The 21,469-nt window shown below is 44.2% G+C and overlaps 1 protein-coding gene and 1 long non-coding RNA gene across 4 annotated transcripts in view; one reads left to right on the forward strand and one right to left on the reverse strand.

Annotated features, from left to right (window-relative positions):
- Window positions 1–15,904, reverse strand: part of Dgcr8 (DGCR8 microprocessor complex subunit) — a 36,053-nt gene extending 20,149 nt beyond the window's left edge. Inside the window, exons 1-5 of one of the 3 annotated variants that reach the window (XM_021645194.2) lie at window positions 15,756–15,885; window positions 10,363–11,362; window positions 9,779–9,938; window positions 1,663–1,805; window positions 1,073–1,355 (exon numbers count right to left, since the gene is read on the reverse strand). In XM_021645194.2, coding sequence (XP_021500869.1) covers window positions 1,073–1,355; window positions 1,663–1,805; window positions 9,779–9,938; window positions 10,363–11,082 — 1,306 coding nt within the window. In that variant the 5' untranslated portion in view covers window positions 11,083–11,362; window positions 15,756–15,885. Of the gene's footprint in view, window positions 1–1,072; window positions 1,356–1,662; window positions 1,806–9,778; window positions 9,939–10,362; window positions 11,363–15,755 lie in introns of all 3 variants that reach the window. The other 2 variants (XM_021645192.2, XM_021645195.2) reach the window with 2 other exon arrangements.
- Window positions 15,905–16,037: 133 nt separating this feature from the next.
- On the forward strand, window positions 16,038–21,050 carry LOC132648491 (uncharacterized). The gene is made up of 3 exons (XR_009586870.1): window positions 16,038–16,330; window positions 18,533–18,629; window positions 20,496–21,050. It is a non-coding gene; the product is annotated as an uncharacterized LOC132648491 (long non-coding RNA).
- The last annotated feature ends 419 nt before the right edge of the window (window positions 21,051–21,469 follow it).

Consider the following 21,469-nt stretch of genomic DNA (forward strand, 5'->3'; position numbering starts at 1 on the left):
ACACACCTTTACTGCCAAACAATGAAGGTAAATTAGTTTGTAGAAGGAAGCACCCATGTTTGAAAGTGATGTTTAGCTGGGAGATGGTGGCATACACCTTTAATCCCACACTTGAGAGACAGAGGCAGGTAGACCTCTGTGAGTTCCAGGCCAGCCTGGTCTACAAGCCAACTCCAGGGCAGCAGGGCTACTACACAGAATAACTCTGTGTCGAAAAACCAGAAAGAAAAAAGGTGATATCTAATTAAGTAACAAAAAGGTGATGAATCAGATTAAGAGTTGACAGATTAACATATGCCCAATTCTCATTAGAAGAGAGAGGAAAGGGAAGCTACTTAAGGGAGCAACACAGAATGAAAAGAGAAAGCAGTTTTACCAGGATGGAGACAGGTTGCAGAGAGAGAACTTGGGTAAAGACTGAATGAGCCAGGGAATGAGAAGGAGCCAAGAGATTAGAGCAGGTGGTTGGAGTTAGTCTGAGGCCAAGCAGAGCAATTCAGGGGTGGAAAGAGAAGCCTGACTGAAATATTCAGCTGAAGAGGAATCTGAGCTAGAACAGTGGAGTTGAACCAGCCAGCCCAGAGCTCAGAAAGAACAAAAAAGGGTGAGTTTATTAAGCAGTGAGTCTCAGAGGCTGAAAACTTTCTAGGTTTAGGTTAGATTGTATGGGAGGCTAGAAGCTTCCAGGACTAGGCCTAGGTTAGCAAGAGACAGTAAGTCTCTGAGACAACTGAAACATGAGAATAAAAGTTCCTTTTACAGAAGTGTTACAGAAGCACACTGTACTGAAGAGGAGGACTTCAGAGGTCATATAAAAACCTAAAAGGTTGCCATATCATGTCTACTGAAGCTCTGGGCAGTGAGGTAGGTCCTGCAGAGTTCAGGGAGTAGGGACAGAGGCTGTTGCACTCAAGCCTTCTCCTGAAAGCAGGGAATGGACCTGTCTGGCTGGCATGTGAGCTGTACAGACAAAGGTCCTCTCTCAGTTACAAATAGGAACTGGATGCACAGCATATGGTAGAAGTGAAAATTCAGATAGCAAGGAGGGAAGAAAGCCATTGAGAACACTTACCAACTGATTCATCTTTGCACACCTCAACTTTAGCCTTCACTTGTCCCAGGGCTCCAGGGGCTGCCTCAGCCCCCAGTGGGTCCTTCTCATCCAGGGAGCCTGAGTCTCCACCCATGGAGTCAGGCTCTTCCAGAGGGAAATCCAATTCTGCAGATCGACCCAGGGGCTTGAGAGGTGACACCTCTCCACTAGGGGTGAGATCACAGCTTTGCTCCCGTTCCTCATTGTCCTTCATTTTCTTATAATGTAGACAGGGGATACTACTTAGAGGAGGATCGTGTTTCTGTAGACAGTGAAATTAAAATGGATTATCAGGACACCTTTGAGTCTTCAACACATGCAGACAAACACTGAAAATTGACAGGCCAGACTAGAGAGATGGCTCTGAGGTTAAGAGCACTGGCTGCTCTTCCAGAGGTCTTGAGTTCAATTCCCAGCAACCACATGGTAGATCACAACCATCTATAATGAGATCTGTTGGCCCCTTATGGCATGTAGGTGTGCATGCAGTCAGAACATTGTATACATAATATTTTAAAAGAAAGAAAGAAGACTGACAAACCTAAATACATGACAGATTACTTCCTTACCCGTATGCTTCCTGTTCCCAAGAAATAGGGCCTGGACCAGGTGACCACTCGAGACTCTCTGTGCAGGTATACAGGGACTCCAGAGTTATGAAAAGTCATGATCCATCCATCAGGCAATGGCTCTGTAGGTGGACGGCCACGACCTGCACAGAACACAAAAACATCCTGCAATCCCTTTACAAACACAAAATTGTAGACAATGCCTCCTAAACATGTTTTTGTATTTGTGTGGGTTTTGCCAAGATTCTATCTGCCCGATGAGCCCCAAATTGCAACTCTAGAATAGTATGTGGAGTGAGGTGAGGACTTCTACATGAAGAACCAATGTCCAAGAAGCCCCAAATAGTGTTGCTCAAGACAAGTCCCCACTCTAGCTTTTGCCTCCACAGTTGGCGAACACAGGACACTAGATTTCCCCTACCTGCTCAGCCATGGTAACAGGCACCTGAGGAATGAGTAAACTTTGCTAATAAACTGCAAATATATCAGCTATTGTTCCTGGTGACCAGGTGCATGTTACTAATAACACTACAGAACTACCATATGCCAAGCCTGGGCTTGATTCCATAGCACTGTCTTTAAAAAACAAAACAAGCTAGAGAGATGACTCAGCAGTTAAGAGCACTTGCTGCTCTTTGTTTGTTTGTTTAATTTTTCAAGACAGAGTTTCTCCGTGTAGCTCTGGCTATCCTGGAATTCACTCTGTAAGAACAGGCCAGCTTCAAACTCAGAGATCGCCCTGCCTCTGCCTCCTGAGTGCTGGAATTAAAAGGCATGCGCCAGGGTTGGGGATTTAGCTCAGTGGTAGAATGCTTGCCTGGGTTCGGTTCTCAGCTCTGGAAAAAAAAAAGTTAAGGCAATATGATCACAAGTTCAAGTCCAGTTTGAACTAAGTAGTTAAATACTATCTCCAAAAGGCATGCGCCAATGCCACCACCTGGTATTCTACAGTGCCTTTAAGACACTGCTTCTAACGCTTTCTTTGCTTTACCGGCAGTTTTAGGTACCAGACTTATTTTCAACTTGCCTCTCTTTAATGATAAAATACCAGGGGAAAAAAAATCAAAGAATTAACTAAAACAAATGTTCTTACAGGTACTAGGAGCAATATGATTATCTAGAAACTAAAGAATATACATAGAAATGAAACCTAAACACTAGACATGATTTTCAAAGGGAGCTATTGACTATCTGAGAACCACTGGGCTCAACACCAGCCACCATTAGAGTAAGGACCCAAAGGGTATCCTGCAAGTGAGAAGTACACCCATAGGTCCAACTGCCAGGAACTTGACCAAAGGGGAGCTGCTTCACACAAACCCTGGGCTAATTCAGGAGAAGCAGCAAACAGAATGCAGGCCACCACACACTATAACACAGGTTTACGCCAGCCACGTATCTGTGACAGCAGGCAGGCAAAGCCCACCAAGCTGTGTGAAGGGCTTCAAGTATCATGTTCCTGCCTCAACTCCTCCTAGGTATGTAAACAGGGCTACTGCTGCTGTGTGGGAAGCTAAAAGACTCCTTCCAGGAACACTAAGGTGAAGAACACCTGACCCATCTGTTACAGGATATTTGATCTCACTGTGGCCCACCACCACCCCGAGATTTGTGTTATTTACTAGAAAAAACAAAACAAAACAAAACAAAACAAAACAAAACTGGTTTTAGTTGTGGTGTGGCTCAGCCATAGTGTGCACCTTTAATCCAAGGGCTTTCTGCTTGAATATCGTAAACAGGATTAAATAATCATAGGCGAAAAGGCAGAGCAAGCAACCAGTTGACAGGAAATAAACATTGGATTGTTAAGAAAAGAAAAAAAACAAAAACAAAAACACACACACACACACACAGAATAAGAAGAAATTAGAAAGATGGGTAGACTCACAGGAAGTAGAAGGGAGGGACATTCAGTTTGAAGGGTTGTTTGAGACAGCATCAGAGATGGGGCATTCCCCCTGGGACATCGATGTTGGCTAATGAGGAAGGCCAGCTAGGTGATTTCTCTGCCTCTGAGCTAGCAGACCTTTCACCCCAGCACCTGGCTCCCGAGTTGTTATTTATTAATAAAACTGAATGATTGAGATTTTGTTAAAAAAAATTTTGGCGCTCAAACTCATGGCACGATCACACATGCCAGGTGCAAGCAAACTGAGAAACCATCATATTTGGTAAGACACCTGGGAAGTCCTCCAGGAGGGAATTAAGTAATATTAAAAGGAAAACTCTTTCCCAAGTTAGGAATGAGAAATATCATAATACAGGGCATTAGGACCCTGTAGAGTGGTACTTTTGATGACTTGAAAATAGAAGCAAAAAATGAAAAGATAAATGACTTAACTGAGATTGACATAATACCAATTATAATTACGATCAGCCTGATAATTCATATTTTATCCTTAATAGCCATAATGGGTTTTTGTGCCAAATATAAAAAGTAGGTCGATAACATACAAGCCGTTAGAAAGATTTATAAATGAAAATAAAAATACTCAGACACAGAGGAATTTAGACAAAAACCTTATGGAGATACCATATGATGAAACTAAAAAGGGGAGGCCCAATATTTGAAGAAAATTAACCTTAGTTTATCTGGTTACTACACAAGAACTACCAACAGATGATAAGTACCCCTAAAGTTATGAAGAAGTTAAATTGAATGCTATAGACACACTAGAGGTGAGGTTTAAGGAATCTGTCATTTCATATGGTGTATGTTCACCTTATGTGAAACAGACATTAAATTCATGAAAAACTCAGAGCAAAATTATCCCCCCAAATTGGAAAGAATTGGCAACAGCAATATTGGAAACTGATCCTCAGTTACAATAGCAAACATGTTGAAAAGAGGAAGCTAGGACCATATTACAAAATAGGTATTAATATTTCCCAAGATCAGTTGCTAGGTGAAGATCAATATGCTGATTTACAAAGGGAGCTTAAATTTGATGACCACACCTTGGCACTGTCATTTAGCAGCTTTAAACTTTTAACCTTGCTTGGGACAAGGTTAAAGAAACAGGTAAAAGGTCTGAAGTCATTTATCAAAATTATATAAGGCTCAAAAGCCTTCACTGATTTTTTGCGAAGATTGATTTCAACTGTCAATAGAACAGTATCAGAGTCAAAAGTCAGGAAAATATTAACCAAATTTTTGACTTTTGAAAAATGCTAATTCAGAATGCAAAAGGGTGATTAGGCCTTAAAAGGTAAGATCAGCACCAACAGATGAATGAATTGGAAATACAAATGGGCCAGGTATGCTGGTACATACCTTTAATCCCAGCACTTGGGAGGCAGAGTACTACATAAATAATAAATAAATCTTTAAAAAAGAAATTTGAAAAATGTAGAATATTAACAGATTTGCAAGCCTTTTAAAATGATTCAGCCAAAGGGCTCTTTATAGCCTATAATTCCCTAGCCTTCTTTAATATGTAAGAAATGGTCTACTATAGTGATTGATTTGGAAGTCTGCTTTTTTACTATACCTTTACAAAAAAAGAGATAAAGAAAAAAATTGCCTTCACAGTGCCTACTTATAATAATGCTCACCATGTTAAAACGTATCAGTGGAAAGTTATTCCACAAGGACTGTTAAACACCCCCACCTTGTGTCAATATTTTGCACAATAGCCTTTAGAAATAATTTGTAAACAGTTTCCTCAATCTAAAACTTATCATTATATGAATGATATCTTACTGGCTGATTTTGTCAAAGAGACCTTAGAAAAAAATGTTTAATGCTGTAAAGAAAATTTTGTCTTGCTGGCGATTACAAATTGCTCCTGGAAAAATTAAAAAAAAAAAAAGATTCTATCAATTATCTAGAATATAAGGTAGGTTTACAGAAAATTCGACCACAGAAAGTACAAATCAGGAGAGATCAATTACAAACTCTTAATGATTTTCAAAAATTGCTAAGAGATACTAACTGGCTACAGCCCACAACTGGATTAACTTTTCAAGTTATTCCAGTTAAAGTTGTTATTCCTATTAAAGTTATTTCAAACTTTAAAAGGTGATAAGGACTTAAACAGTCCAAGAAAATTCTCAGCTCAGGTTAAGAACTGGCTCTGCTAGAAATTACAGAATGCATATTTAGATTGCTTGGATGCAAAGCTTGATTGCATTTTAGTTATTCTGCCTTCTCCCACAGGAAATCTTATGCAGACAGAAGATGTCTTAGAATGTATATTTTTAGCACACTAACAGAATAAAAAAATTAAAGATCTATTTTAAAAAGGTTTCTGAATTGATTATGAAAAGAAAAATGAAACTTCATCAATTAGCTAGAATAGACCCAGCAGAAATTGTGGTACCTTTTACTAATGCTGAAATTGTCTCATGATGAGTAGAAAATAAACACTGGCAAAGAGCTTGCAATAATTTTTTACGAGCTATTAACAACGAATATCCCAAAAGCAAGAGACTTCAGTTTGTAAAAACAACTGGATTCTTCCTCATACAGCAAAAGGGACACCAATTTCTAGAGCCTCTGCATTCTATACCAATGCAAATAAATCAGGAAAGGCCGATTATAGTCGGGAAACGTTAAGTAAAATGGCTGAGCCCTTATAATTAATTCAGTTAAATCAGAGCTGTATGGCATTCTTATGGTATTATTTCATTTTTCTGAATCTTTTAACATACGTACTGATTCTCAATATGCAAAAGGCATTGTTTTACATATAGAAACTTCATTCCAGACGATTCAGAATTAACTTCATTTATTCAACTACAATAAGCAATTAGAAACAGAAGTCAACTACTGTTTATAACATGTATCAGGTCTCACATAGGGTTACCAGGCAGGCCCTCTAGCACAAGGAAAAGATGAAACTGATCAGCTGTTAATAGGAAATATGCTAGAAGCCTCAGAATGTCAGAAGAAACACCATGGGCAAAGATATGAAAAAATATTTTTCTATCACTTGGGAACAAGCCAATGAAATTATAAGGCAATATCCTACTAGTTCTTTCTACACCCACACTCCATTACCTCCAGGAGGTAACCCAAAAGATACTAAATGAAATGAATTTTGGTAAATAGGTATGTTTCATTTTGAAGAATTTGGAAAATTAAAGTATGTGCACCCTACACATTCAAGATTTCAATTGGCAACTGCTTTAAGTTCTGATAAGACTGATTTTCTAATTACACATTTATTAGAAGTTATGGTTATTAGGGGACACCTGTACAAATTAAGACTGACAATGCTCCAACATATGTCTCTAGTAAAATAAAACAGGTTTTTGCATTATACAGCATAAAGTATATTACAGCTATACCACACAATCCTATAGGACAAGCAGTTATAGAAAGATCTAATCACATTTTAAAAGATAAGCTTAATAAACAGAAAAGTGTAATAAAGACCCTCGGAGATAGATTACACAGTGCTTTAGAACTTCAAAAATTTTTAATGCTAATGAGAAAGGAATAACAGCTGTGGAGAGACACTGGAGAGTAGAAAAAAACTGCTGAATTAAATCAGCCTGTATATTTTAAAGATGTGTTTATCTCAGAATGGAAACCAGAATATGTGTTATGTTGGGGAAGAGGTTTTGCCTTCATTTCCACAGAAGAAGAAAAGCTGTGGATACTACCAAGACTGATAAAGATTAGATTTCAACAGGAAAGACCTCCTGAATTGGGAAACAGCTTGGTTGTTCAGCCCAAACTAACTTGCCATGCAAATGGATTGCCATGTAGCACACACCATCCTGGACATCAGTTTTTAAGTTTTCTTAAATAAAAAGGATATTTTTGGTTTTTTGAATAAAAAAAAAAATACAGCTAAAAGACTTAAAATGTTTTAACTAAATCCAAAGGATTACTACAGTTCAAACTTGTTTTATAAATCTCTGAGTTTGAGCAGGGCGGTGGTAGCACAGGCCTTTAATCCCAGCAAGGCAGGACCATCTCTATAAATTAAGTTTTCTGCATTCTAGAGTTACAGTCAACAAGGTAGTGGTAGTACACACCTCTAATCCCACCATTCAGGGACAATTAAGGAATCCAGAGACTACTGAAGAAGTGAAGCATCTTAAGAATAGAATCCTGTCTAGTTAGAGGGTGTACTCTTCAGTCTCCATGACCCCTGTGCTACTAGGAGTCTCAGCTAGACTGGACTCCTAGTGGAGAAAGGGGAACACCAACCCACCCACAAAAACTTCAACCCAAAATTTACCCTGCTAACAAGATGTGCATGGGTAAAGATAGAGCAGAAATTGAGGGAAATGTCCAACTTCATGGAAGAGCCAAGCCCTAACACCATTAACAATACTTTGCTATGCTCACAGGCAGGAGCCTAAGATAACTGTTCTCTGAGAGGCTCCATTCAGCAGCAGATAGAACATTGGGTAAAGCATAGGGAGTCTTGTGGAAAAGTAGGGGGAAGGATAAAGGACCTGGAGGGGACAAGCACTCCCACAAGACCAAAAGACTACTAACCAGGGCCCAGGGGGGCTTGTGGAGACTGAAGCACACAAGGACCATGCATGGACTGGACCTAGATGTAGCCAATGGGCAGCCTGGGCTTCATGTGAGTTCCCTAGAAAGTGGAACAGGGGCTGTCTCCGACTCCATTGCCTACTTTTTGATCACCCCTCAACCCCCAGTGTGACTGCCTTGCCAGACCACAGGGGAATGGGATGAGCTCAGTCCTGATGCTATCTGATGAACTAGGGTTGGTTAGGGGGAGCTCCCCTTTTCTGAGGAATAGGGAAGGGGGAATGAAGGGGTGTGGGATCAGGAGAGGATGCAGGGGGCTATGATCAGGATGTAAAGTGAATAAGTTAATTTAAAAAAAAAGAGGGGGCTGGAGAGATGGCTTGGAGGTTAAGAGCACTGGCTATTCTTCCAAAGGTCCCGAGTTCAATTCCCAACAACCACACGATGGCTCACAATCATCTATAATGGGATCCGGTGCCCTCTGCTGGTGTATAGACAGAACACTGTATATGTAATAAATAAAATAAATCTTAAAAAAAAAGGAGAGCGCAAGAGTACATCAGGAATACAGAGAGATGCACAGGAAATAGAAGAGAGGGATACTCATTTTGAGGGGTTGAGACAGTATGGAAGAGGAGTCATTCCTTCTGGGAAGTCAGCTGTGAAAGGTCAGCTGGGTGCTTTCTCTGCTTCTCCAAGCTGGCAGGCTTTCACCCCAGCATCTGGCTCCCAAGTCCTCATTGGCAAAAATTGAAAGATTGAAAAAAACATCCTTCCGAGAACCTGTAGGCTAAGGTTCACCTGGTCTGAAATGGCCTATCATGACATCTCCACTGCTCAGCTAGCACTATAGTAATATCTGGTATCCAGCCCTGCAGACCCTTTTTCATAGCAGCTCAAGGAGGGTAACCTCTTCACCCTTAGCCTAGCTTAGCATCTCTTATGTGCCTAAGCGCCAAGTGCCTTTTACTGTCTCCTACCCCCCACCCCCCACTGATCCTGGCATCCTTATCTATCAGAATAATCGGTGCCACTAAGCCAGGTCCACACAGAAACCCCTGTTACTTGTCCTACACTTTCCCTGCACTGGGAACAGAGCATGATAATACAGCAGGGGGTGCTCACCAGCTGCTCTCCCACTGTCACCAAATGCAGGTGTAAGTGCCACTCTGCACATCTCCCAAACATGTCTATTCATGCAGAGCTTCCACCCTGCCCCACATTGCATGTGCCATGCTGTAGCCCAGAATCTACCATTAGCCTGCTTCTAGTGCTTTCCTGATTCACTTGCAACAGATCCAAAACTGAGGTGGTGACTATCACCTGCCAACACACCAAAAACCTACCTCTGGCCTTGGCCTCCATGTCTGCAGGCTATTGATCTTTTATCCTGGCACACACACATCCATGCACACCATTAAGGGATCTTCTATAGCCTCTCTGTGGCTTCCATGCAATTTGTCAAGATCTGTACCTGAGCTGTATGTCTGAGTGAGTACTTGTGTCCAATTTGTTTTCTTCTCATCTCCCATGACTATTATATACTTCAACCTGTGTCTCTACCTAGACTCGTGACTGGCAGAGAACTCGCAAAATATTCTTGGGAATAAAACTCTTCTGAACCTTGAAGCACTCAGGATTTGTGAAGGACTCACTTACTTTTGAGCACTGTTTTAATCTTGGTCATCATGGGCTGCACACTCGTCTCTCCATCAGATGGATGATCACTGTCTCCGCCATATTTTTCATCCATTCGCCTCTTCTTGGGAGCACAAAGACCTTCTTCTAGTAAAGCATCCACATCATTGTCAAAGTCATCCTGCAAAATAAGGTGTTTAGATCCTACAGCCCTCTTTGTTTCTGTACCAAGGACAAGTCTCACATGTGTGAGAAAATACACAGAGGAAACCCTCAATGGGGACTGGGTATGCCCTGATGGCATTTGATCATCTGAAAAACAAGATGAAATGACAACTGAAACAAACATGCCCACTCCAGGAGCACACCCAGCCAGTCTTTTCAGTACCTGCTGACTCAGGTTGGAAAGAGATAAGGCTCAGTGTTACCCAAACTTTCCACTAAGAAACTATAGAAATATAAACTCCTTACATCCTTCACATTAATGGTTTTTGACCTCACACAGGGTTTTGCTTTGACTCCCCTGCTTTCAAAAAATAAAGCCACTTCCAAACCTCTCTTTCGTTTTTGCTCAGAGCCCTCCAGAGAACAGGTCACCAACATACCTCATAGGAGAAATTCAAGGCCTCTTCATCCACTCTGTCTCTTTGAACGATTGCTTTAGCCGTGAACCCGCCTGTTCCTTCTTCATCTAGCTCCAAATTGTCAGTAAAATCTTCTAACTCATCGAGCACTGCATACTCCACTCTCTTTTCCTGATCCAGCTCATTTTCCTCATCCTTCTTATCTGCACTCTCACCCCCTAGACCTACCCCATTACCAACACTCCCGCCAAAGGGACAAGCATGCAAGTCCCCGCTGACAGGACTAAGGAGCAGGCTACATTCGGCCCGAGTGCTGCGTTCTACTCCTGTGTACAGCACCTTCCTATCCTTACTCCTGCAGCTCTCAGTAAAGCTCACGCTAATCTTTACATCCTTAAGCAACTTAAGGTCAGGGGAGAACTTCCGGACCGCAGGTGCGTGCCGGGCAGTGCGCGGGCTGTGGCCACTACAGTTCGGGTCTATGAGGAGACGGCCCTTAGAGAAGGATCCTTTGGAGAGAAGAGAAGCTCCGTAGAAGTTGAATGGGTCCTCGGCAGGAGGTTCGGACTGTCCATCACCACCAGAGCCAACGTCCATTACCTCTGCATCACTGGACGTTTGCAGGGGAGGTGGTGGAGACTGTTCATGGGGCAGCACTTGGAAGGGACAAGCTCGGTTCTCCATCATCGCTTCTCCTGCGGGCTCACGCGGGAGAGGAGAGGGACTCTCATATGTCTCCATATTATGAGCAGTTAAGACTACTTTAAAACACCAGAGTTTTAAACCACCTTACATAAATCTATACTGCTAACATGCACAAGTCCGTGGAGACCCGGTGCCGTCCTGCCCGCGCTGCACACACTGGCGGCTTAGTCAAGCTGGCCACATTGCTCTTTTCATTAATGTAGACAGCTTTTAGAACCACTGCCTCAATTATTGGAAATCACAATGCACTCAGCTTAAAAGATTGACGTCTAAGTGAGTCTATCTTCATGCCAAAGTGACACCTTTCTTCTTCCACCTGCAAAGAAATTTAAAAATATCATCACAAAATGACAGAAACCTTTTACTTCTCTGGTAATAAGTTAAAAATCAAATGTGATCAATGGTATAGTAAAGGCCTAAGATAACACTGCCTTTAAGGAAGCCTTTTAGACATCAGAAAAAAAAACCTAACTTTACTAGTTTTATAATATAAATTTTAAGTCCTAAATGAAGTATTTTATCAACTATTCATTTTAATCCCTATTTCAGAGGCACAAAAATAGTCTTAGAGCTCAGAAAGGATTAAGACTAAAATAAAAAGCTAAACTTTCCCACAGCACTCCCATAATTCAGCCTAGTGGATAAGCAAGCATGCAGTGAGAGGTCACCATTTCAGGAGCACACATAGAATCCATGGCCTCCTTACGGCCATCAATCCACTCACCTGCAAGGTCTGGGTCAGTCAGAGGGGGAGCGAGACCCTCAGCTCAACTCTGTGGCACTAGAGACCTCAGAGATATAGCCAGGCACTCTGCTACCCAGGGACCCCCTCTCCTGGGCCCACAACGTGGCACGTGGACAGGACAGTGATGCAGCGTGCTGAGGTCACCAGGAGTGGCAGCACAGATCCATTCCCAGTAGAGAGAGGGTGTCTGTTGGGAAGGGAGCCTGCTAGTATTGGGGGTGGGGAGTGTAGGTGGGACAACACTGGAGAAAGCTAGAGCCAAGGCAGAAAGGGTCCTGGGTGTCACCTGGAGCCTACCTCCAGGTTGAGGATAGGGAGCTACCAAGAGGAAAGTGACTCTCCTTATAAAGAAGACTCACAGCTATACCAGATATAGATGACTGCACCAGGTGTTAGGACAGTTCTCCAAAACAAAGATGTGGAAGCAGCTCTGGAAACAATAAGAAATTGTCACGGAATTGTCTATGCTTGCAGACCCTATGGGGGTGGAAAGCAGAAAAAAGGAGGTGAAGAAAAAAAGCTTCTCTGTACACTCTAGTACCTAGGCAGAAGTCTGGAGGGAACAGAGGGATGCTGCAGGCAGCCCTGTCTCACAAGTACTCAGGCCACACAACTCTGGAGCCCTGAAGAGGTCTACGTCTGGTGAAGGAAACCACATGAACTGGGAGTAAAGCACCAAAACCACAAGAGGGAAATAGCAGAGGGAAGGATATAATCCTAGGAAGCTTTGTTACAGAGGATGCTTGCAAAGAGGGATGACATAACAGAGAAGGCAGATCAGAAGGCTTGCCACAAAACCGAGATCCACAGAAAGGCTATTGGTAGAAACACATGCATACAGACAAACAGAAATACATACACGCATACACGCACACACGCACATGCATGCATACTTCCTCATGCATATAAACATGCACATGCTATGTACACTGGTATAGGTGCAGATATACACATACAACCATGCCCAAGGGTGACAGCTTGGTTGTACCTACACAACCCCTAAGACCCCTGGGGAGGACAAGAAACAGCAACCATCAACTATATAAGCAGCTTGCAGTGAAAGATTGAGTAAGGTGGCTATGCCTTGCTGAAGGTACAACATAAAAGCCAGAGGCTTGTTTAGCTTAAATTAAACCATTTAAATACTCACAGTCTACTCTGAGATGTGCTACCACAAACAAGAGACAATGACCCTAGAGCCTGGACATAACTGGAAGGTCAAACTATACTATCACTTTATTTCCTATAACCTAAGATAACATAACAGTTTTTAATTCAATGGGAATTTTAACAAAATACCTCTCCAAGGTGTTCCCATCAAAGGTGCTTAGGAATGACTGATAAGAGCAGTAATCACTAAGGAGCCAAGGAGAGACTCAGAGGGGCAAAAAAGCCAGTTTCCTGGCAACCAAGGACCAATGCAGAGGACAGACAAGTCGGCATTCTTAGTTCTAACAGACCTCCAATGAGAGGACAGGGCCTGTTAGCTTGTGCAGAGACCACAGGAAGTCAAATCTGTGATTTCTGAGATAAACTATGCTAAGTAAGACAACAGTGTGAGAGGAAAGGGAAGCACACTGCATGTTAAAAGCTGTGGGCCAGTGTAGAACTACAAAATGAAGACAATAAATGAAGACCTTATTAAGTGTTGGGGGGGGGCTTTAAAGAGATACACAGCACAGGTGGGACCCCGAGGCCCTGGGAAAGTCAAGTGGACACCTTGCGGGAGCAGGAAAACTATCTAGCTCTTGGCTCAGCACTAGGGAGTCCTAGGTAAGTTTTGTACTTCTTCTCTGAAAGCTTACTGAATTCATTAATCAACTATTTCCCGAATGCCTTCCATAAGGCACACACATTTATGTGTTAAAACACAGGGGCGACAAAACACTTGCCCCACAGAGCTTACATATTAGTGGGGAAAAGGGATAATTACAATAGAAGTATCAATGATGCCACACGCTGAGAAATAGTCTAGCTAAAACAAAGGAAAAAGGCTAGGAAATAGGAAGCTTTCAAAAGGTTCTACAGCCAGTGCCTACCTGAAGATGAACCAAATGGAGCCAAGTGGGCAGTAAGGGTAAAAGGGTCATTGTGAAGAAAACAAAGACAGCTCAGAGACATGGTTGTGGCCAAAGTGGGGTAGTATGCTGAGGGAAAGTGAGAGCAGACCAGATCATGGAGTCTTTTTTTTTTTTAACCTTTTTTATCTTGAGAAACAGGATACTGCACAGATGGGGTCAAAATAGTGGTCTCATTGATCCATGGCTAACAGTGGCTGCCAACCCTCACCTAGGCCCTACTCTAAGGATTTTATGCAACTCACTCAGCACTGTGACAGAAAGGTTAAACAACGTGCTCAAGGTCACAAAGCCAGGAAATGGTACAGCTGCTCTGCCACCCAAACAAGCAGGCCTGACTCTGTACGACCTCAATTTTATACCATCTTGCAATTTAACAAATCACTGTGTCCAAAGAAACTACTCAGAGGGTAAGAGCGGGGTTCCAATTTGAGGGAAGGATTAAAAAGTTCACCGAGTAGCTTGAGCCAGGACTTTTATAAGTTGCAGTTTCTGAGAAATGGTCTGCTGTTGGAAACAGGTGGCAACGTTTCCTGAGAGATGCATGAAGGCCGCCTGAGAGAGGCACCAAGGTGACTTCAGACAAGCGTAAGGGCTGTTCTGGCATGGCCTGCGACTGCAGTTTGGCTTGGATCAAACTATTTGGTATCAAAGTAATCTATGCAAAGTGAAAAGGACAACTAGAATCAGGGAGCTGGAGATCAGAGGGTTGAAGATGATCATGGAAGATGTCAAGGAAAGTTGATGTGAAAACTATATCAGATCACATGGGAGGAAGGTGATGACAACAGAAGGCCAAAACTGGGCAAACCAGTCAAAATCATGTTTCTCACAGGTAAAAGTGTGAAGTGACTGCTCCACATGTCTGGCCATGCAGAGCTCAAAGGGTAAGCCTTTAGTCTCACTATTCAGCTTTTTGAACCTGTGGATGCAGATTTTTGCTTTGCCAATTGGACTGTGAGCAAGTAAGACCCACAGCCAGCTACCCTGGACCCTGGCACATGGCTTATCAACACATCTGGACAATTTCTACTTGCTGGACTGACACGGAGATGTCGCTGTGGTGAACAGTACTATAGCCTCCTGCTCAACCCAAAGGCAGTATGACCATATCGATTCCTTTGTCACCCTGCAAATCCTCCCATCCTGAACTTGCAGGCCACACTCACTTGACCAGTTATTCACTCCCTTTGGTTAGGGATGGCTTACAGCGGGGACTGAGCCACTTTCAAGACTGGGAGTCCAGTTTGAGCCAGCAGAGAGTGAGTCCCCTCCTAGTGACTGGCTTACAAGAGTCAACCACAGAAAGGGCATCTCTGCATCCGGCAACGAGGTACATGCAAACATGCAAGACGGCAAATCAAATTCCTACCACGAGCAACCCAAGTCCACTGGATGATACTACTTGACAGGTATCGCTGTCAACAGGTTACCACTTCCCATTTATTTCTACCACGTTCATTGTTACAGTAAAACCACATCCTGACTAAACTACATGACACTTCATCCATGGGTAATTTGGTGGAGACTTGGGCGGTTACTCGGCTTTTCCAAACGCTAAAAACAGGCAGAGTTCGGGGCGAGAGGTGTCCCTGCCCACACCTCTCCCGCCAGAAGGCGAGGCGATGGCTTAGGGACCACCGACCAAGAGGCTTCGTTACCAGGCCGACAGCACCCTACGTCCACGACGCCTGGGCTCCGGGCCCGGCCGCCGCTGCACAAAGGCCGCGACTCCGCGTGGCCCAGCCCGCCTCGCGCGCCGCGCCCCGCCCCGAGCCCCAGCCTGCGGCCTCGCCCGGGATGGGGGGTGGAGAAAGGGAAGGGCGCAGCCTCTCCAGGCCGCAGCGCCCGCCGCCCGCGGGGCGCCCCTTGCGCCCCGCACCTACCTGTGGCGCCCGCGACCTGCCCGAGCCGCCCGCAGCCCGACCACAGCCGGCCGACCCTCACCGCCCCAGCGCCGCCGAAACCCGCGAAGGCCCTCGCAAGCTCTCGGCTCCGGAGACTCGCTGCCGCGCGGGCGAGCGGAGGGCGGGCCTTGGCGGAGAGCGGCCAATCCCGGCGTACGGCCGCCGCGCATTGGGGGAGCCGGGAGCGGGCTGAGGAAGCCGCCAATCCGCGGCGCGAGGCGCGCGCGGCCCAATGGCGAGTCGCTGTAGCGGCCGCGTGGGCGGGACCGAGCGCAAGCCTCGCAGAGCTAACGGCCGTCGCCCCGGGAGGGGCTGGGCGCGCTGAGGCCTGCGGCCGCAAGGCACGCCGGGAGAGAGGCGCGCTGAGGCTGCCGGGACCCCGGGAGCGCGGGAGCGAGGGAGAACGGCCTCTGTGGAGCTCCATAGTGACTTGCGTTTGCTCCGACTCTGGATTGTCCCAGGGACTTGGAGGATCACCCATCCCAGAACGACAGGAAAGGAGTTTTACTCGCAGCGTCACCATGCCGGGAAGGATAAAAGTCTAATGACTGAAAGTATGTTCGCTGTGCTTACAGCGTCCTTCGTGTCAAAAACGGAAGGGAAACACAGGCCAGTTTGAGGATTCCGTTAAGGACCGGCCTAATTGTAGCCGGGCGCACGCCTGTAATCCCAGCACTCAGGGAGGCAGAGACAGGAGTAATTTTTGTGAGTTCGAGACCAGCCTGGTCTACAAAGCGAGTCTGGGACAGAGAAACCTCGTCTCAAAAAAACAAAAGGTCCTAATCCTTTTGGTTTGGCAAGGACCTTAGACCAGCCTTGCAGAGCTGTGTCATTCATTGCCAAAGACCATTAAGGGACTTAAGCTGTTTATCAAGTCTGTTCTAACACTCAAGGAAGAAGTATGTTGTGGAGTTAGCCAGGTCTGTCCCTCAGCCCTCCAAATCCCTACTGTCAAGCCATTGCTATGGGTCAGGGACTAAGGTGGGGCCAAGTTATATTAATACTATCCAGAACCTCGAAACGAGTATAAATGAAGAAAAGGACAGTACGATTCCGCTTTCGGTTCTCATTTCAGTCAATAAATGTAAAAACAGTGTTAGAAGATTGCCTTCTGTTGACCAAACACTTCAGTGATTGCTTTTGAACATGAAAAATTATGGGTGCTTAAAAACAGACACCCTCCCCTCCACTCGCCAGGCGCCCCATTTGAAGACCAAGCAAGCTTCCTGTCTGCTACATGTGTGCAGGGGGCTAGGTCCAGATCATGCATGCTCCTTGGCTGATGTCTCAGTTTCTGAAAGACCCCTTGTGACTGAGTTAGTTGGCTCTGTTCGTCTTATGAAGTTCCTGTCCCTTTCAGGTCTTTCCATCTTTCCCCCAACACTTCCACAGGACCCCCAAATTTCCGCCCCATGCGTGGCTGCAAGTGGCAGCATCGTGTCGATCTGCTGTTGGCTGGAGTCTCCCAGACGGCAGCCAAGTTAGGCTCCCGTCTGAAAGCAGAGCAGAGTATCATTATTTGTGTAAGGGGCTGACTCTACTGAGGGGTGGGTCCCAGGTTGAACCAATTATTGTTTAGACTTGCCCTCTATCTTTGCTCCCTCATTATCCCTACATTTACCTACAGTCCACTGCCGGGTGGAGGGGGTCGCTGTTTCTAACATGGACTTTATTGCCTGCTTTTGGCTCACTTGCACAAGGCAGGGCTGCTTTTCCTGGCCTCAAGAGATGAAGATTTGCAGTCCTGATGTGTCTTGATATGCTGGGGAAGGTTAATATGGGGTGGGGAGTCCCCTTTTCTGGGGGAAAAGGGAGAGGGGAAGGGAAGAGGAAATGGGGAGGATAGGAGGAGGGGTATGGAGAGCTGCTTGTTTGTCAAGCTGCTTTGTTATTTATTGAAAAACATGTTTTCGGACTAGAAAGATGGCTCAGAGGTTAAGAGCACTGACTGTTCTTCCAAAGGTCCTGATTCAATTCCCAGCAATCACATGGTGGCTTATAACCATCTATAATGAGATCTGTGCCTCCTTCTGGCCTGCAGGCACATATGCAGACAGTATACTGTATAAAGAATAAATAAATCTTAAAAAATTTTTTTTTCACCCTGGCCTCCACCTTGAGACAGAGAAAAAAGGAAGTTTTTCCAAGTTCCTTAAAACTTGTTTGTGTGACCCTGGACCATATCTACTATAGGGAAGTAGTTTTAGAAAACAAGTTTGGCAGTTCCACAAACTTTTTGTACTGATATGACTTGTTTTTTGCTTTGCCTATAAAAAAGGAATTGTGGAATAAACCCACGCTGCAGTTTTACTGGCAGCCCTCCCGAGCCGACCCCCTTTATAGTGTGACTTGCTTTAATTATCTTAATCCTCACTCCCCACTCAGGGACTGTTTGAGTCTGCCAGTGGGCTCTGGCAGAGGGGAAGGGAGCACCTTCAAAATGTAAAGTAAATAAACTAATATAAAATTAAGAGCAAAAAAAGAAACAGGGCTAAAAAGTGACAAGCTGGAACCCAAGGTCTCACTCAGACTTGAGTTATGCTAAAAGCACTGAGCTTTATCCCTACTGTTTGGGAGACTGGAAGTGTATTTTAACACAGTAGGAAAGTTTCTCCCCAAAATTCTTAGTAATTGCAAATGACAAACAGTAGTTTTACTTAGAAAAAACCATGGAAGAAAGGCCACCAGGGGCTTGGAGTTTAAGTTTTTAAAGTGTTTTTGTTTTGTTTTGTTTTGTTTTTGTTTTTATGTTTCAGCATTTCACCTACATGTATCTACGAGCACCAGGTGCTTGCCTAGTACCTGCGAGGATGAGTAGAGGGCAGTGGAGTTCCTGAAACTGGAGTCATGACAGTGAGTGAACCACCATATAGGTGTTGGAGACCAAACCTGGATCCTCTGCAAAAGCAACAAGTATTCTTAATTGCTGAGCCATCTCTCTCTAGTTCATTATGGGTTGTTTTTTCATTTTTTATTGTTATGCATATGAATGTTTTGCTTGTGTGTATGTCTGTGTACTATGTGTATGCGTGGTGCCTATGATAGAGGCCAGAAGAGGGTGTTGGAACCATTTATAATTGGAGTTATAGACGGCTGTGAGCCACCGTGTAGATGTTGGGAATTGAACCCAGGTGCCCTGGAAGAGTAGTTCTCTTAGCTGCTGAGCCATCTCTCCAGTGCCGCTGCCCCACACGATGCTATTTTAAAAATAAATAAATGTTCTGGCTGGAGCTTACCATCATTGGTCCTGGGACTCATGTACAGCATGCACTGCTGGATAAGTCTTCTGTAGGACCTCCAGAAAAAGTAACTATTTAATAGCTTTCCCAGTTCTTTAGGGGACTACAAAACTACAGTTACAGGGCTGGAGAAATGGCTTAGAGGTTAAGAGCACTGGCTTCTCTTCCAAAGGTCCAGAGTTCTATTCCCAGCAACCACATGGTGACTCACAACAATCAATAGGGAGGTCTGGTGCCCTCTTCTGGTGAGCAGGTATACATGCAGGCAGACTGCTGTATAAATAATAAATAAATAAATCTTAAAAAAAAAAAAGACTACAGTTACAGGTTCAACACATGTGTGTTTTCTTTCCTGCTTTTTTCTACTAAGATAGAAAATTGCCCAAGGCCATTTGCTATCTTAGCCAGCTCTTATTAAAATATAATATTCTGAAAAGGGCTTTTTTTTACATTTATTTTTGTATGCTTATGTATGTTTGCGGTATGTCCCTTGGTATACATGTGGAGGCCAGAAGAGAATTTTATGAAATCCGCTCCCTGTTTCTGCCATGTGGGTTCTGGAATTCATCTCAAGTAGTTACACTTGGCAGCAGGTGCCTTTACCTGCTGAACCATCTAGTCAGCCCAAAAAAAGTCTTGTTGTCATTGCTGTTAGTGGTGGTGGTGGTGTATGTGAGTAATTCAAGTCAGAAGACAACTTTATTGAGTTTGGTTCTCTTTTCCACCGTGTGGGTCCCAGAGCCTGAACTTAGGTTATCAGGCTTGGCAACGGGTACCTTGCCCACCATGTTGGTGGTTAAGTTTACATTTAAAAGTTTTAAATCTCTGCGCTTAAGAGAACTGAAGAGCAAAACTGGGCCTCCAAATGTTAAGTGCTGCTAGGGATTTTTGTTTGTTTGTTTGTTTTCTGCCATTCCAGCTTCTGTAAACAAGCTGTTTGCAAGCAGAGGAAGTCCCTTTGTGTTTTTTGCCTTTATAAGCCCCTGACTGAGGTGGCTGTGTGCTGCATTCAGGAGTCCTGAGTCCTGGGTGTAGTAGACCTAGTGCCAGTATCTGAATAAAAGCTTCTTTGTTAAAATTTATTAATTGTCAAACTGGTGAATCTCTAAATGATCCCATAACAACCAAGCCATCTCAGGGATTCGCCCTAAACCCCAAAGATGAGACCTTAAAAAAAAAATCCAAGCAGCAGCCAGGCATGGTGGTGCACACTTACCCAACATTTTAGAAGGCAGAAACAGGTGGGCCTCTATGAGTTCCAGGCCAGCCAGGCTGAATAATGAGACCCCGTTAAAAAAAAAAACAAAAAACAATCCCAGCAGATGTCAAGTCTGCCTACAACAGCCTTGTAGTTTAACACTGTGTACAGAGGTCATTTGAAAGTGTTACTTGTCATAAATATAAATTGGATTCTACTCTAAGTTGATACATCTGTTTATATGTTGCTTTGTCTCATGATTTTTGTTTTTCTTTTATGAAGGTGACACCACTTGGCTTTGGCTGCTGATATTACAGAAAGACTTTCCATTGGTAAAACAAGATTCTGTACTAAAGTAAAGGATTTTTCCAAAACAGGAAATGAAAGGTGAAGACAAGGAGCACTATACCACAGAACTGCATTCCTAGTTAGAGGGTTCAGGGTTTTGTTTTTTGGGTGTTTTGTTTTGGTCTTTTTGCTTTTGAGACAGGGTCTTTCTGTGTAGCTTTGGTTGTCCTGGAACTTGCTATGTAGACCAGGCTGGCCTCGAACTCAAGACATTCTAATGTTTCTGCCTTCTGAGTGCTGTTGTTAAAGTCCTGTGCCACCACACCAGGCCAACTCTCTGTCTCTCTGTGTGTGTTTGTGTGTAAGATCTCTGTGACTGCAAGGTATGTGTGCCACGGCATGCATAGGACAGGAAACAGCTTAGGAGTTGATTCTCTCCTGTGGATTTCAGGGACTGAATTAGAGTTGTCAACAAGGACTTCTATCCCCGAGCCCTCTCACTTATCAGAGATTTCAACTTTAAGCAGGTGTCTGCCCAAGACATGATTAGTAAAAGGGGGCTTTGCTTAGCTTGCAGGCATGGGGACCTGAGCTTAGTTCTCAGAACCCTTGTGGGGAAAAAAAAAAAAAAACGGGTGGAGAGTGGCATGTGTTTGTAATTCCAGTCCTTGGGCAGAGGGCTGAATCCCTGGAGTTTCACTGGCCAGCAAACCTAGCTTACTTGTCAATTTCCAGGCCAGTGGGGGAAGAGGGCATTTGGAGAATGCCTGACTTCTGTATGCATATACACACTAGCATCGAAGATAGGAGTGCAGGGAGAGAGGAAGGGTATGTTTTGGGTACCTGTGGGAAGAGTGCTTCAGGCAGGGACAGTGGATATAAAAGTCCCAGTTCATGAACTATGTCTGTGGGAGGAACCTGGGGCCTGAGCTGAAGGCAGGGTGCCGGGCACGTGAAACCTGCATGGA

Source organism: Meriones unguiculatus, chromosome 17, assembly GCF_030254825.1.
Source record: "Meriones unguiculatus strain TT.TT164.6M chromosome 17, Bangor_MerUng_6.1, whole genome shotgun sequence".
Classification (NCBI taxonomy): domain Eukaryota; kingdom Metazoa; phylum Chordata; class Mammalia; order Rodentia; family Muridae; genus Meriones; species Meriones unguiculatus.